At 27.7% G+C, this 17,653-nt stretch overlaps 1 protein-coding gene across 4 annotated transcripts in view; it reads left to right on the top strand.

Annotated features, from left to right (window-relative positions):
- LOC129975883 (protein turtle-like) overlaps positions 1-17,275 on the top strand; it is a 33,520-nt gene extending 16,245 nt beyond the window's left edge. For 3 of the 4 annotated variants that reach the window (XM_056089146.1, XM_056089145.1, XM_056089147.1), the window contains 9 exons: positions 2,146-2,299; positions 2,779-2,890; positions 5,714-5,892; positions 6,073-6,150; positions 6,990-7,169; positions 8,473-8,574; positions 9,430-9,570; positions 10,173-10,254; positions 13,974-17,274. In XM_056089146.1, coding sequence (XP_055945121.1) covers positions 2,146-2,299; positions 2,779-2,890; positions 5,714-5,892; positions 6,073-6,150; positions 6,990-7,169; positions 8,473-8,574; positions 9,430-9,570; positions 10,173-10,254; positions 13,974-15,489 — 2,544 coding nt within the window. In that variant the 3' untranslated portion in view covers positions 15,490-17,274. Of the gene's footprint in view, positions 1-2,145; positions 2,300-2,778; positions 2,891-5,713; positions 5,893-6,072; positions 6,151-6,989; positions 7,170-8,472; positions 8,575-9,429; positions 9,571-10,172; positions 10,255-13,973 lie in introns of all 4 variants that reach the window. The other variant, XM_056089148.1, reaches the window with a different exon arrangement.
- The last annotated feature ends 378 nt before the right edge of the window (positions 17,276-17,653 follow it).

The raw sequence follows: 17,653 nt of genomic DNA on the forward strand, positions 1-17,653 counted from the left end.
TTTGCAATATCAAGAAGATATTTAAATAAGGTATTGTCTTGAAACTAATCACTAAGAACAGAAATAGCCTGTTTGACTACTAAGAGGGTTAAAGAAAATAATTTCGATAGTAATCAATTATAGATTTTATCAAAAACAAGTTTCTAGCTTCTTAAAGATTTAAGGTAAATATATTTAAATATATTTGTGATTATGCATATTGAATTATTTTAAACAAGTAAATTATTTTTCAGCCAGTATTTTGTCATTGTTCTCTTTACTAATTGTTATATTGAAAGTAATTATCTTAGAATAAATTGCTTTAATTTAATCATTTTTTTTAAAGCCCCAAGTTTTCCATATTTGAAATCTCTTTGCAACAGTATCTCTTAATGAAATGGATGCCATAACTCACTTGTCACAAGTTAATTTTAATCATGAATTATATTAATTTCTTGAGAAACGTTTATTTTTTTACGGTGAGAAAATAATGACTTAATTTTTTTCACACAATTTGTCCATTTTTTTTATTGATAGGAATTCAAAAAGCAAATAAATAAATAAAATAAATTTTAAAAAAAATAAAAGAGCAAAAAAAAAAAAACCAATAAAAAAATTGCAAAAGAAAATAATATCCATATTGTAGGCACTGAGTGTTATTGGTAATTTATGAGTGAAAAGATTTCATACATTCCGAGTATGCCGATTCTTCACATTTATCACAAAGGTAATGAGCTTGTCTAACACATTTTTGCCATTACATCTTGGTCGATTTTTCAGTTTTTTTAAAGTAAAATGACCTACACTGTCCAGTCTGATTTCAGGATTAACTTAAGCACAGATTTTGGATTTTTTTAGGTTGATGTTCATATACAGAGCTTGAAATAGATCTGCCTCATTTTTTTGATTTATTCTCACTCATTTTTATTATTGTAGTAGCTATTGATGCTTTAAACTCCAGAAGAGACATTTTAATGTTTTGTTGATTACAGAACACATTGAACTGAGCTTGATGAAACTGTGGAAAGTTGATATTGTTTTATATCTGTATCAGCTGGTCTTTCTTAGTAATTTTCCAAAATATATATGTATTTTTTATTGGGCAATTATTTTGAGCAGTTATCTCAGAATCTGAACATTCTGCAATTATAAATGGCTTGTGTAGGTCACTTTCATTTTTTATATCAAATAATATTTCCAAATCTTCAATGTCAGTTTTTGTTATTTTCCCTTCCTGTGATAATTTAGATCTCAGTTAAATTTTTCTTTTCCATTTTTGTTGCTATTTGGTCATAAAAATAATAAATATAAAGTCATGAAAAGTTATGAATTTTGTTACTTGCTTCCACAAAATGTTAAATTATACTTATGATTGTATTTAAGTAAAAACATTATCCCAAATGATATAGTATACATATATGTGTATATGTTTGTTAATATCTTATAAAAAAACTAACATTCAATTTTTTTGTTAAAATTATTAGATCTTAATATATTTAATGTATCCGATATTATTTTTATTAAATATTAAGGATTTGTTTAAATAATCCTACAATACTGCAAAAAAATTATTTCATGCTTTTTTTATAACATAATTAGTGCAGCCAAATTATGAAAGTTTTACTTCTCTTGTGGAGGAATTCTGCAATGAATAAATTTATTATCACATTTTTTATCTTTTTATTATTGACAGTAATTAAATTATACAAAAACTAAATATTCACATACATGACCAAGTGCTTGAAGAAGTTTATAAAATTCAAGCATCTGGATGTGAAAATACATTAACATCTTGTGTGATAACCACTATGGTATAATTTGCTATTTTGATGATTGCAAAAATCAACAATTAAATTTTCTTTTATTTCAGAAAATAGTGAGCATTAATTTCTTTTCATTTAAAAATAGTTTTGGCATGCAATCTTTTCATATGATCAGTCAGTCAATCTTTTTCTTATTGACTGATTGCCATATTAAATTTTTTAAAGGCAATTTTGTCAGGAGACAGAATGAGATGTAAATAAAACTATTTTTTTTTTAAATGGACAAAGATGTTTTCTGACAATTTTCTTACTAACATACTTTTGATCAATGTAATTGAACATTAGTAAAAGGGCTTTGGAAATCAGTATTATGAATTTAAAAAAAGTTTCTGTAATTCAATAGGCTGATGGTGAAAAATTGCCAAGGGAAAGAGCTATTATCAGAGGAGGCAATTTAACTATTAAAGGCTTGAGAAAGGAAGATCATGGACGATATGAGTGTGTTTTAGAAAATGAAATTGCAACATTGGTCACCAGCACTCTTCTTCTTGTTGAAGGTATAATTATTATTTATTTTATGTAATTAAATGATTCATTTAGATTTGTAATATATAATTAGTTTGTTTGATTCAATTAGAAAATTCACATAGTTTGATGATATTGAAGTTTGCAACTGGATTTAAAATTGATGCTACCTCTTCTTCTCTTCAATGCTGTCCTGTTTCTCGAATCATGTTTTGCATATCATTCATGCATTTGTGCAATATTTATAAATAAAATAATTACAATCGTGTAACAATTTGTTTCTTGTCTCATTAAAATAAAAATCTAACAAAACAATATATTACAAATCTTGTTAACAATCAGTAATTTATTTAGTTGCATGCACAATATATAATATGTGAAATCAAAATTTTGAAGTATCGTATTTTGTATGATTTTTTATGAAGTATTAATATTCACATTTTAAGAAATTTTCTCCTTATTTCTGTTTTTAAAATTAAGTATTTGTTATTGATATATTTTCATATTATAGGAACTACGCCTCATGCTCCAACTAATGTCACAGTTAATACAAGTTCTTTTGATGCAACTCTTACATGGTTACCTGCATATGATGGGAATTATGAGCAGACATATGTTATTTGGTAAAGGTTTTGGTATTTGTTATATTTTTTAAAGTTTTGTAATGAAAATGAAGTATGGATCAGTATCTATACTCTAAGGCAGGCCAATTTGAGATTGCTATTCAAGCCACCTCACAACAGAATGTCATTGTGTATGTTTCTACACATCTTAAGTGTACTCTGTAAGACTTCCAATAATGAACAAGAAATTCACTTTTTAGCCATGGTTAAAAACAATTGAATAATCTGAAATTCACTTTTAAAACAAGAGAGAAAGTTAACAGACAGATTAACTCATTTTTGTTCACACTATTGCATTTAAGTACATGCCTTTTTCATTATAAATTCAATTAATCGTCCTAGTTTCCATTTTCATTTTTTCAAAATGGGTACTTGAGAAGTCCTGATTTTAGCATAAATGTCATATAATTTTTAAATTTGTACATAAAGGAAAAATTTTGTGCAGTAAAAAAGGATTGTTATACTTTCATACTTTTATGTTGACAGAATATTTCAATAATTTAAAAATATTAATGTAATATATATAATAATGTAAAATAATATTTAAATTACATATATGATTTATTTGAATTAAAATATCATAAATATCAAATTAGAAAAGAAATATGAATTATATATTTAGTAAATCAGTAAAATAACTACAATAATACATAAAAAAAATAACTTATGTATGCTGTTTTTTATTCTGAAAAAAATTGTAATCAGGAATTTTTTTAGAAACTAATATGGTATGTAGATTAAATATTCTATTATATTTATTTATATAATACAATACAGTTGCAAGCTATGTATTCTATTTGAAATATTTTCTATGGCATAATTTATGAGTTAACAGGCATACTTTTGTCTGAATTAGTTGGTTAAATTTAAAATTCACTACCTTTTTGTATTCTTTCTTCTTGGTTTGTTAGAAGAAATTTATTGAACTTTTGGATTTTTGATTGGATCAAAATTTTACAAAAAGACAGCTGGAAGAAAATCTGGACAAATTATCAAGATAAGAAATGCTGCATGAATGATGATAATTCTAACTTGCTTTATTGAATATATTTCTTAGAAAATGTGTAGAAACCTTAATTGTTTTGAAATTTGTCTTTTTTTCTATTATGTATTCTCTCCGAAATTTCTTTACTTTTTCTACAAATAAAAAAAAAAAAACTGCATAAAAAAAAAAACATGATTTAGAAATTATTTTCTTGAAATTGCACTTATCAATTATAGTGCAATTTTTAAAAAGTAATGGAAATATTCAAATATGCATTGAAGCATTATTTGTTGTAATAAATCTTAAGCAAGTTTGCAAAAATAAAGAAGGTAGCTTAGAATACATATATAAACAATATATAATATATAAATCTTTGAAATTCATATATATTAAACATCATACACTGTGAAACATTTATTTCTTCAAAACAAAAACTAGCAAAAAAAAAAAAAAAAATCTTGCACCTAGACGCTTGAAATAATAATCTGAGCTTGAAATAAGATAAATGACTTCTTTCTGAAACCAATTCGTTGATACATTTTAGATCAAATAATGATCTCTGTTTAGTGATTTTTTTTTTTTTTTTTTTTTTTGAAATTAGAAAAATGATTTAAAATTGGAAAAAATATCTGTAATGAAGCTTTTTGATTTGCAGTTTTGCATTTCATTTTTGCCTCATTCATGCACTTATTTTAATCTAACTTTAGTTTGAGATAATGTTTAATAATATTTTAATTTTTATTTCATACATATACTTCTAGTCACCATATTCCTCTTTTCATACTATATTCTTTATGCGAAGGTTCATGTTATATTCATTAAGCAATAGAGATAAATATGTTCAATACATAATTTCAAAAGCAGTGATATTCAAGAAGTTCTGCGATATAAAAATTTTATATAAAAAAAAGAATAAATGAGAAATGAAAACCTGTGTTTTGAGTAAATTGGAATATAATTATGAGCATCTTGAGAGATAAATCTCTTAACTATATAAGTTTCAAAACCATAAACCAACTGTGCTGCCCCTGTGCTGTGATAAACCAACTATGCGTAAAAAAATAGATTCTAATTATACAGAATATTGATTACTGATATTTAAAGCAAAATTCTGTTCAAATATGATAGTAAATTTCAAAATGCACTAAGAGTGTTTCACCAAATGAAGGTTATGCTTAACCCTTATCTTCATTTTGTATAGTATACCATACATACAACTTTATAAAAATATACTACCACTATAAAATAATTTTTAATTTAGTTTTATTAGACGATTTTTATCGCACAATTTTTTAAATTTATTTTTTGATGTTTTTTATAGCGTAAAGAAGCTACCTATATACATTTTTTTTTTTAGCTTTTCTTCAAAAAAGCAATCTTGCCACGATAAGGGTTAATAGCTTTCACTATACTGTTAAGTTAACTTGTTTTGGATTATAATAATGCTGTTCTGTTTATGCCTGGTAAAGTAATCTCTAAATTATTACATTGCTCCCCCTATTTTGAAATAATGCATATTATTATTATTAGATTTTTCTTAATTTTTAATTTATTTAATTTTTCTGAAATTGTAACAAAAAAAAACAAGAAGGAGGGTGTGTTTGAAATTTATAAATAATATTTATAAAGCCTGCAGATTTAAACCAAATTTAGCATATTCATTTTTTTTTTGTTAAATATTTCAAATATTAGTCATATTATACAAATAATTATGCATATATTTACGCAAATCTCTCTATATATTTTTTAATTTTTGAATCCACTAATTGTTTTTTAATATTTGCATTTTATGTTTGCTTAGTACAGTCCAATTAATTAAGAGAAATTCTGTACCACAGGTATCGTTTAGCAGATCAAGGCATCAGTGAATGGCGGACTGTTCGAGTTGTACCTGAGGGATCTACAACTGTCACTCTGTATAATCTGCAGCCTGATACTGAATATGAATTTCAAGTTCTATCCAGAAATATTTTAGGAGATGGCTTATTCAGTCCTATTGTGAAAGCACGAACTAAGAGTAAGGATTTTTATGAAGTTAATAAGTATTATATGTTAGTGTACTGTTTCATTGGTTATTATTATTATTTTTTTTTATTGAGAATAGAACTACAGATATGTAGTTCAGTTTCCTTTTAATTCTGTTTTGTAAAACTAATTATGTGAACAACAATCAATTTTTGAATATTTTTTCTTTCAGCTTGGGATTATCTTGGTGGTGTATATCCTACTGATGCATATGGAGCAACTTATATTCCAACTGTACAAAAGCCTTCAGGTATTTTCTCATTAAAAAATTATAGATGCAGAATAGATATTTATCTTAATTTTTTAGTTATTATGGCAATCTTATCTTATAAAAATTTGTAGAATATCTCTGTTTGGGCAACACTTGTTCAGTGATGGAATGAATCTTATAAAATATTATGTAAATAGTCAGTAAAGTTTTAATTTGATAATATTTATGGACTGACATGTTATCTGTAAATTGTAACATGTATGAAGAAAAAATAATTTAAAATTTCCTGATGGGCAGACCATTGAACTTAGAATTAACAAATGTGGCAGGTAGTTCTTTTGGGGTAATAGGTGTTCACTAAGAAAGAGTGTTTCAGAATTTTAATGAAAACCAAATTAAAATTTTAATGTTTTCTGCAAAGTGCATAATTATTGGGAAGGGGGGGGGACCCTCCACTTTTAAACTATTAAAAATTTTTTTTTAGTAATATACCTATTTTATTTTCCTGAATTTTATATTCATTTATAGATTTCATATTCGATTCATTTATAGATTTTTTCAAAATACTCTTAACTATATTTCGGGACAAGCCGTTTTCTTGTATTAAAAAATAAATAAATTCTTGTATAAAAATAATATTAAAATAAATAAAACAAGCCTAAAATATTATCATTGTGTCATTTTATTAAAGAAAATTTTTTCTCCATTTTTCTAATTTTTGAAGTATGTAATTTTATATATGTTTTACTCAATGCATATGTATGTACTTTTTTCTCTGTATACAATCTTAAAGTAGAATATTGGAGTCTTAGAAATTGAACACATTGCTTTTTATTATTTAGTATGCTAGTATTAACTTTGATAAATATTATTTGTAGGTCCTAAACCTTGGCCACCTAGAAATGTGACAGTTATCAAAGGAGCTTTGGGTGTTATAATATCATGGCAACCTCCAAAGAACCAGACTGTACCTGTTGCATTTTATTTTGTTGAATCTCGGACAGATGATGGTCAGTGGCAACGCTGGGGACCTATTCGAGATGAAACATCTTATTTAAGTGAGTTAACTGTTTATAAAATAAATATTTTTTAGGAGGGATCGAATTAGAAAAATGGGAAATTGTAGATTATTTTTGGAGAATTACCAAATATTAATTTCTTTTGCAAAATTTGTATAACTGTTGAAATTAAAACTTCTTTGGGTTTATATCTTTTTCTACATATTTCATTTATTAAAAGTTATTCATTTATTTAAAATTTATCATGCACTTTCATATAGCAAAATTCTTTTGGTGATGTTATATGTTGGAAAGATTATTATCATGTGAGAACATGATATTATTTTGATTTGGAGGGTTTTTGAAGCCTCTAAATGCACGGGCAGAAAATTGGTAATTTATCACTTTTGAGGCATCAATTTTTAACTTTTGGGGTATTAGAAAATAATAAAGAAGGTTGCCACATTAGGTGACTTATCGCCAACAAAAAGTCCCAGCCTGGCGCTAATGTCCGCCATGTACCCGATTCTCCTGTCTGGCCAATAAAGGGCAGGTTCGTAAGCAGTTATTGTCCAAAGAAGCACAGAGAAGAAAATGGGAAATAATGCAAAACAGCGATGGAAGGGATCAAAAGTTTATATATATAATTTTTTTTAAAAAATTTCAATTTTTCTAGCTAGCAAAAAAGGTTTTTTGAGCTCAAATGATTTTGAGATGAAAAAAATCCTGGCTTTTCTAAAAGTTGACGATTGCGCAATATAGTAATCATGTGAGCATCCCGTTTAAAACAGATTTTGATTTAAAAAAAAAAACTCTGACTCTCGAGATAAAGTTTTGGAGCACGAATGATTTTGAGATGGGGAAAAAGACCCCATGATTTTCTAAATATCAATGTATACATAATCTGATTGTTTTAAATTGATTTTGTGCAAAAAAAACATTTTAGCCTTGAGGAAAAAAAATGTTACATCTTGGTTGATTTTGAGGTGGTCAGAAATCACCACTTTTCTAAATGTTGGTGATTGCAAATTATGAGTCATGTGAGAACGTGATGTTTTTCTGTTGGATCGATACCACATGACTTAAAAAAAATAACATTCGCACATGATAACTTGAAATTTGCGATAACAGATTTCAATTTTTAGAAAAATTTGATTAATTGTAATAAATATTATGGAATTTTATAAGAGAACTCTTTATTCTCTTTTTTTTTTTCTTAATGCGAAAGAGACAGTTTTAAACATTGTTTATGAATTTTATATGTTGATTTTAAGATTTGATTTTTTAAGATTTTCTTTATTGCTTTATAATATTAAAACTTCATAAATCAATGCATTATTATATATTCTACATCCTCCTGTAGTGTCAACTCTTACTGGGGGCCAAACATATCATTTTCGTGTGTATGCATATTCCATAATGTCAGTGGGCTCTGCTAGTCCCGAAGTCATTTTTCATGCAGCTGGTAAGGATAATTCTTTTATCTCAGTTTAAAAACTTGTATTATTATTATTATTTTTTTGAATTTGAATATTCCGAATACAATTTTTTACTATTAATGTTTAATTTTTAAATTGAAAAGATTGTAAATTTTTAAAAAAAAATTATTGATGTTGTGGTAATAGCTGCCTTTGATTAGTAGTTTGCTGACTTGATTTATTAATTTTCCTTGATTATTAATTTACAATTTGATTAATTTACAATACTTGATTATTATTACTGACTTGATTCATTAATTTACAATTTTTTGGCCTCATTTTAAATTACTAAAACTTAAATTGATATTTGAAAGAAGAAAAAAAATATCCCCTAGTTGTGCATCTTTTCCTCCAGTACGCACTTGTGTAATCCTGTTGATACTGTTTCGTTCAGTGGTGGCAGGGTGGTTGACTGTACACAAGAAGAAGTGTGTGTTTTATAGCTATGGCTCTAATGATCTGTCTTATAGAGAGGCCATGTTTATTTTTATAGCTAGTAAAGATATATGTTGGTGTCAATTAATATGAGTTTACTTAACATGAACTTTTTTTTGTTTAAATCTTACAATTGCTTGCAGTTGTCTGGAGGTTTTTTTATTGTTATTTATGTTTTAATTTTGTTTAGAATCTTTATTAACAATGATGTATAGTTCAAAATTCAACAGAATTATTTTTATTGAAACAATAGATTGGGAGATATTTTAAAAATATTTTATCCATATTAGATAGAACTCCTTTATGGTTTTAATTATACTGCATTATTCAGTAATTTATCTGTTACTCATTGATTGTTCACATCTTTTATTATTTACATTGTAAATACTCATATGGTGTTTTTGAAGGAGATGATGAAAGCCATGGCAGGAACAAGGCTATCACTGCTGGTGTAGTTGGAGGTGTTTTGTTTTTCATAGTTGCAATCATTTTATCCATATGTGCTGTCAAAATATGTAATAAACGTAAAAGAAGAAAAGCTGAAAAAGGTAATCTATTTGTTAAAAGCAGATTTAACTGAAATGTTTTTGATGAATAATCATCTACATTCTACCTAGTAATATGCTTTTGATAATCTGTGTTTAAATGATTTTTTTTTTACTTTGTGCATAATATTTCATTAATTTAAATTAATTATTGAAATTAATTTACAAATTCATGTAGAATTATTAATAGGGATATTAAATGTATTGTTTTATATTTAAACCAACAAGGTGTTTGGGAAGTCTTCATATTATTATCACATTAGATAAAAAAGTTTTTCACAAAAACTATATATTTTTCTATAAAAATTGTATTTTAAGATTACCATGATTTTGAGAGAATGACTAAAAATATTATTGTAATAAGTATTGAAATGAAAATAAATTTTTTGCTTTTAATATAAGTTATCAGCATTAGTATTACTCTCCTCTTCTGTGCTAAGTTGGTTAAAAGTTTAAAATGATTTTAAGTCAAAAACTGAAATTCATTTTCTTAAAAATATGTAAGTATTATTTAGAATTATTAACAAAGTCGTAAAAATAAAGAAATTTCAAAATTAATTTGATGTCATTTTTATTTTTTAAATTTTTTTCCATGTCATTTTTAGCTTATAAAATGGTGACTTGTTCAGTTACTGATCAAAGGAATGGAGGTCATTCTCATACAGGCTCACCACTTCCAATAAAAAAGTAAGTACTCTTTTTTTTTTAGCACCATTTTACCTTATTTTTTTTATAATAAAAGAAAGCAAAGAATTGTGGTGGTGGGTAATATTTTTGTGCTCTTGAATGGCTGTGGATTAGCAGGGATTTATTGCAGAACCCAAGGATTCTGAGTAAATAGTCATTCAAAAAGAAAAAAAAAATTACAAATAATTTCATGGTACATAGGATAAATGAGTAAAAGCAAGATGTGAAATATTGAGAAATAAAAGATTTATTGTAAAAAAAGAACTAATGAAGTTATTTTTGCATTTGATATTATTTACTGAAATATCCATCCTTAGGTTTGTCAGTTAGTGTATATGTTACTGTCAATTTTGTAAGCTGTCATTCTGCAAAATTCCACCATTGTGAATCAAGTTTGACTTGTAGCATTCTCGATTTTGTAGAATGCCACATGTCAAACCGGCAAAGTATGAAATGCATCGCCGGTGCTAGAAAAAGATCCCATTTCAAAAAACATGGATGAGATTACATTCAATGGTAGATTAGCCAACATGATATATAAAAGATTTCTATTTCTGTGACCTATTGTGCATGTTTAAATTCACATTCATTCATATTTGTACATTCTATGATGGCATGCTAATAAAGATGATAAAATGATAGGCCATGTTATAAAAAATGATAAAATTATAATTTGTGTACACTTTGTTTTGAAACTAATAAGCAGTTTAAATGATAGCATTATCTTTATTTAATTTCCTAAATATCATTTGTAATTCTGTTGATGGCTTGCCAAGTTGCCATGGCACCTTGGAAACTGGGGAATTCGGAAAAACACGGGCTGTTTAAAAATCGTTTACTAAACAGAAAAAAAATACAGGGAATTCTGATATTATCTTTAAAAATAATAAATATACTGGGAATTAAAAGTTTTTTCCCCCTATCTAAAAAATGCCAATCTTTTTTAGCATTTCAAGAATAAGAGATTATTGCCATAACTTTAAAAATTAAATAACGCTATTTAAGACTGTTAACTCATTGGACTTCATTCCTTTTCTTCTGCATAGATCAATCTAATTTCCAAGACTGAGAAAAAATATTGATATTAGAATAATGATTATAAGTTATTTGAATACTAATGGATCTACTCAAAAAGGAAAAAGCCATTTTTAGCTATGTATTTTATGCATGTAAAGAATACTACAAAAAAAGAAAGAAAAAAAAAAAAAGAAAAGGAATGCTTGTTCAAAAATGTTGCTATTTTGAAAGGTGTGTAATGTTTTAATCCAAGTTTATTAAAAAACAGTCCAGTATCATATGAAAAGCAAATGGTTGATTTGTTAAAGAGATTTGTTTCAATATGCTTTAGAAAATCTGTAAAAAGTTCAGGGGGAAAAAAAAAAATCCAACAAATGCAAAGCAACTTTGCATATTAAATTGTTGCAGTAGAAAAAAACAAATGGAACTGATTAAAAAAAATCTGCAGAAGTTAAGATAAAAAAAAAAAGGAAGAAGCTTTTTGTTTTTTTTGTTGAGTAATTGTTAAATGGTTTATATCATGATGGCAAGAATGTTATTTTGTGTTTTATTTCACCTGAGTCCTTAATTTTGCGTAATTTTAAATTAAATAGCATGAGTTAAATAATCAATATTTTCCTCCCTCCTTAACTTTTAATATGTGAATTAACTTGTTACGTGAACAAAATTTTAATCAATAATGGAGAGAAATTGCTTTTTTTTCTATATGTTAATATGAACATTAATTTAAATACTTTTATTTCAGGTTATATTGCTATTTTTTAATTTAATATAATGTAGAATTGTTACTTATTTTCCTTTGTTTTTTCCATTGATAAAAACTTGGGGGTTATTGTTATTCTTTTATTCCTCTAATGCATCTCCTCTTGTTTCCTCTTATACTGCAAATGCATACAGCCAGAACACAATTCCCCCCCCCCCCCTCCAGATTTGAGTGGCAACTCTATGCTTAAGTAATATATGCAATGCCTTAGCAAAGTGTTTAGAAATTCTCATATTTTATACTTTGCTAGCATTTTATAAAGTGCCTAGGTATTCTATAGAATGTTGCATTTCATACATTGCCGGTAACATATATGTATATATTTTTGAGTTCAAAGGCTTAAAAATAGAAAAGAAAGAATTGTTATTAATAAGAAAATTTTTTCAACATCGAATTTCCCACTAATTACAGATTATTACATTATTTCTTACACCATACTTCACTTACTGTCTTCTGTTAGCTAAATTTTATGGAATATAATATTTTTTCAGGCAATTAATTGAATTGAATTTGAATTCAATTAATTGAATCAATTAATTGAAAGTAGTTTAAAAATTTGTAGACCATCAGAAATCCCCATGACCTATTTATTTCTTGATTTAATTATGTTATGAGATCCATTACAGAAATTCAGTTTTTATTTTTAGTTCATTGATTATCCAAAAAAAAAAAAAAAAGATATCATGCCAGTAGTAGTTTATAAAAGAAAAAAAAAATGTATAAGAATTTCAAATTTACATATTGAAATTCTTATACGTATCTCTACATATTGTACATATTTTATTTTCATTGCAGTATTAAATTATGATGAAAATTTTTAGAAGACAAGTGGAAAGTAATTAAATGTTATCTGCGTTTTTCTTTACTCATTTTTAATGTGAAACATACTTTTCATATATATCAAATCAAATATTTATAATCTGGTTGAAATTAGGTTTAATAATAATCAGGTTAATATAATCTGGCTTTTATTTTTGTAATACCATATTCTTTCTTTTTATTCATCATTACTAGTATTTGGAATCAAATTTCATAACATTATTATTAGATGAAGGTAATAGTGATCACAGTTCATCTCTATTATAGTGTTTAAACAAAGTATAATCTCATTGGAAAAGAAGATATTTTGCTAATTAAGATTTCTTCCAAAATTGTTTTATCACTGTGTGGAATACTTTAAAATGAAATTTATATCTTATATTAAAATTGAATAAAGAATCATTTATAGGGTTAAAGTTTATTAATAAGATTACTGATAATGAGTGTTGAATCTGTTAGTTAATAAGTGATATTCAATATTCATTTTAATTATTTTTTTAGAAAATTGAAATTGAATCTTTGTTAAGATATTTTGTGTAGAGGAGTATTATATCATTTGTAATTTTTTTTGATGATGGTATATACTCACATAGAATTTCTTTTACTATTGCTGCTTTTATAAAAGAAGAAAGAAAGGTACGGCATCCGTCTTCACTTTGGTGTGTGCTAATGAAAATATCTCCGAATGTTGAATGCAATTGTAATTACTTATTATCCAAATATTATTTTTCTTATTTTTCAGGAAATCAGAGTTTAATTAAAGTTATTGAATTTTTTATATTATGCATGCTTTGATTTTTATGTCTTTTTTTTAACATTAAAATTATTGCTGAGCATGAGAAATAATAACTAGATTGGATTATAAGATTTGCATGTAGTCTCCATCCTTTTCCTGTTGATGCTTGCTGAAGATTATTATGATAGTTTGTTTTTGGCATTTTAAATTAATTTTTTTTTACTATTTAAAGTTTAATGTCAAATAATGGATGACATTTAAATTGAATTTTACTAGCTGGTTTTTTTTAAGACTCCAGTTGCATTTGTTTATTTTTTCTTAATTTTCAAATTTAATTTTAAATATTAGATTTTTTTATTTCTAATATTAAACTCTTTTCTGCAGAAATGAAGAAAGCGGAATACCAAGTATAAAATTCCCATCTCTGGCCAGCTTAGGTAGAATAGGCATAGCATCCAACCCTAAGGAACGGACAAGGACTTTTCATGGGTGGCCAGTGCATTTGAGACATCCAAGGGGTGCTCGTTACAATGTCCAAATGGAATATTCCCAACCCCTTGGTTGGATCAGCCGCTCAGCGGATGGTAAGTTTGTGTTGCGAGGCAGTGCTGATGATGAGGAGGGGGGTTTTGTGAGGACAGCCCCGACTGCTGCTCACTCCCTCATTCCGTCCAACTATGCAGGAGCCAGGGGCAGCATTCGCAGTGATGGAAGTGGACAGAGCAGCCACCATTTGCATCTGAGTCCATCAACTCCTTTATATGGACCCTATGCAACTCCATCGCGATTCCACACTAGTAGCCCTGGCTTGGGTGCATCCTCCTTCTTTGCTGAAGATATAAGTTCAGTCCGTCAACCCTCTTCTGTAGAACGCTCTTTCCCAAGCACAGTGTCAAGTCATTTGACACCACCATTTCCAATGCACTTCAGACCAATCCATAGAGCTCAAGATGCACCTCCACCAAATTGGATGCTCCACCAACAGGTCCTGGGGTCTCCTCTTCAGACATCCTATCAGCAAGGATGGCCGGGCTCCCGGCACTGGTTGCCAGCCCAAGCATACCCAGCAACTCCAGCTGGTCCTCGTTTTTATCCCGTACGTCCATCTGTTCCCAGGGGTTTTAGTGGTAGCATTCACCCAAGGCAGCAAATCTCCCCTACCCATCATCGACCTTTGGCAACGAGTAGCCCTCCACATCTAGAAGGCCATGGGGTTTCTCAGGTTCCATGTGGTAATGATTCTAGTGAAAGTGGTAGCAGTGATGTTCAACCGGTGACATACACAAGGGATCGACTGTTGGGTGCCGTTGAACGTGTCAGAAGTGCAGCTTATCACAGACAACTTCATGCACCTGGCATGGAATTCTTCTCTGAAATGGATGGCCCACTCGTAAACAATCGGAGGTTGACAACTCCCAGCCGTACTAGTGTTACCAGTGGCAGTTCAGGACATGGTAGTAAGGCAGCTTCCCTTGCCCATTCTAGTCTCCAAGGAGAACTGGATGTTAATAATCGTAGTGGAAGCAGTAGTGGTTTTGTGAGCCGCAACCACTCTGCAGCCTTTCATTCAGCATCATTGACGCCTAATGGAGTACCTCACCACAATGGTGGTTCTTCTGTTTTTGAAGCAGATTCACCCCACTCTGAACCAGCCTTGCCAATTGTTGATGGTTACATACGGCCTCGTAATAGACCATCTGGAGCTGCTCGCTACATGCGAGATGGCTGGAGTGAACGTGGCCTTAGTGATAGTGAACTCTGTGGTGGTTTATATCCTACCGGACCTCGTAAATATGAGAATACTGAGGCACGATGTGCTGCTCTGAAGGAAGAGTTTCTTCGTTTTAGACAAAGACAACGGGAGAGACAACGATCTGTTGAATTGGAAAGCACTTGCTGATCATGTTTTAACTGCCAAATCTGAAGTGATGTTATCTGTTCATCCAGGCTGCACAGAGATTGAAGGAGCTTCCTATAGTGCAATAAGTTGACAAAAACTATCTGGAGTACACTCTTCTATTTGTTGTACTTAAGTGTGGCAGTGGTAAGTCAATTTCTCCCCCTCCTGTTTCTCCCCAAAAGCAGTGCTTTTTATTTTCTTTCCTCCCTTGTCATTGTGCTTATCATGTTGTCTGTAAAAATCAAAATGTGGGAAAGTTTTAAGTGATATATCATCCCATCAGTGTATTTATACCTGCCCATTTAATGTTTATGTATTGTTGCACAAAAATGTACAGGCACTAGTGCAATGATTATTGATGTTGTAAGAATTGGATTTCCTTAAATGAAATATCCTCTATCTGCAGTTTAGCCACCTCGTATAGATTCTAAAACCTATTTTAGAAATATAAAATGTTGTAGTTGCTGATTTTTATTTTTTATATAATGAAAGGTTTACAGAAGTTGGATGTTGAAAATTTATGTGAATTAATAAAATCTAAAATTTTTTAAAGCAAAAAATGCAATATTAAATATTTTATTTAAAGCAATATTTGAAATTATTCAAAGTGTTTATTATCAAATAATATTAACTCTGAAGAGTACCTGAAATATTTCATTTTTTTTTCTGTTCAGTTTTTTTTCAGTACAAATTTAGATATATATCTATTTTTATTTCTGTTTGAAATTCTTTCTAAATGCTTTAAATATTTATTTGTTACAAAACTCTTTTTAAATATTTGTTAGATTATGTTGAATTATTAGAATCAAAGGCATTATTTTTATATAAAAGATTATCATTTAAACATTATAGTTATTATTTTTTTAGTGAAGTTTATGGAGATATATGTCTAAAATAAAAGCTGTTCATATGATCATAATTTGTGGGCATCAAGGAATTAATAATTATGTAAGAAAACTATGCAAATCTAAAACTATTGCTGTTTTACATGAACTGGATTTAAAGTTATATTTAATTAGAGAAACACTTTCTCCCCACCCCCACCGTGATTTAATTCTAAAGCAATCGTAACATTAGCTTTCGGCATTTTTAAAATGGTAGCAAATTGGAATGCATAAGTGTTTTTTAATTCTTCTGCTATTTTAATTATAAAGAAAGAAAATTAATACTGTTTTTTATTTAGTGTTAAATGTTTAAAATAAAAAAAAACACTGGAAAAATTATCATATATTAATTCAAAATATGAGAAAATCATATACATTTAGTGCCTCCACCCTTCCAATTTACGATTTAAATGTTATCACATGAAATCAAATCTTATGTACAGTTTCATTCTTTCTGTTTTAAAAATAATTTTTCATTATTTTTTAAATCTTATTTGCTATTAATTCGATGTTTGTATACAGTGTAGCAGCAAAAATATGACTTCACAATTTTTGGAATGTTACAAGTTGGGTGAGAAATCACAATAATAGGTTTCAAGAAGGGATGGGAGCATTGCAAGGAATGGAAATTTCCCATTTGAAATGTAGATTATTATATTTTATTATGGAGCTGAGACTGAGACTACAAATTAATGTCCAACTTAAGATATAGGTCTCGGTAATTTTTTTTTTTAAAGTAAATAAAAGAAATAATAAGACTAAGGTAAATTTTAAGTAAATTAAGATGTTAAGAAATTATTTTTTCTTTTTCTTTTTTAAAGAAAAATTATAAAACAACTGGCAAAATAATTTTGAAAAACTTCTTTATAGATATATTTAAAAAAAAATTGTTAAATATGATAACATAAAAAATAAAGACCCTTTTCAAATTCATTGCATTATTTTGAAAATAAAAAAAAATTTCAAAATGCTAACAATTTGTTTTATAGGTGGGAAATACCAATTGAAAATTCTTGAAAAGTTTGGGAAAAAAAAACAACACTTTGATTTGCTAATAAAAATAAGTAAATGTAACTCTTCTATAAATAGGAAACTGAGTATTAACAGAGTTAAGGTTGAATCTTGGTTTAGTTAGCATTGATTAATTACTCTGAAAACACTTTTAAAAAACAAGTCTTGCAACCTGCATTTTTGACCTCAATGTAATGTTATTTGTTATGAATCTAGTTCCTTCTATTTTTCAAATTAATGTATTGATAAATAATTTTGAATAAAACATG

The sequence above is a fragment of the Argiope bruennichi genome, chromosome 7, assembly GCF_947563725.1.
Source record: "Argiope bruennichi chromosome 7, qqArgBrue1.1, whole genome shotgun sequence".
NCBI classification, from domain to species: Eukaryota; Metazoa; Arthropoda; class Arachnida; order Araneae; family Araneidae; genus Argiope; species Argiope bruennichi.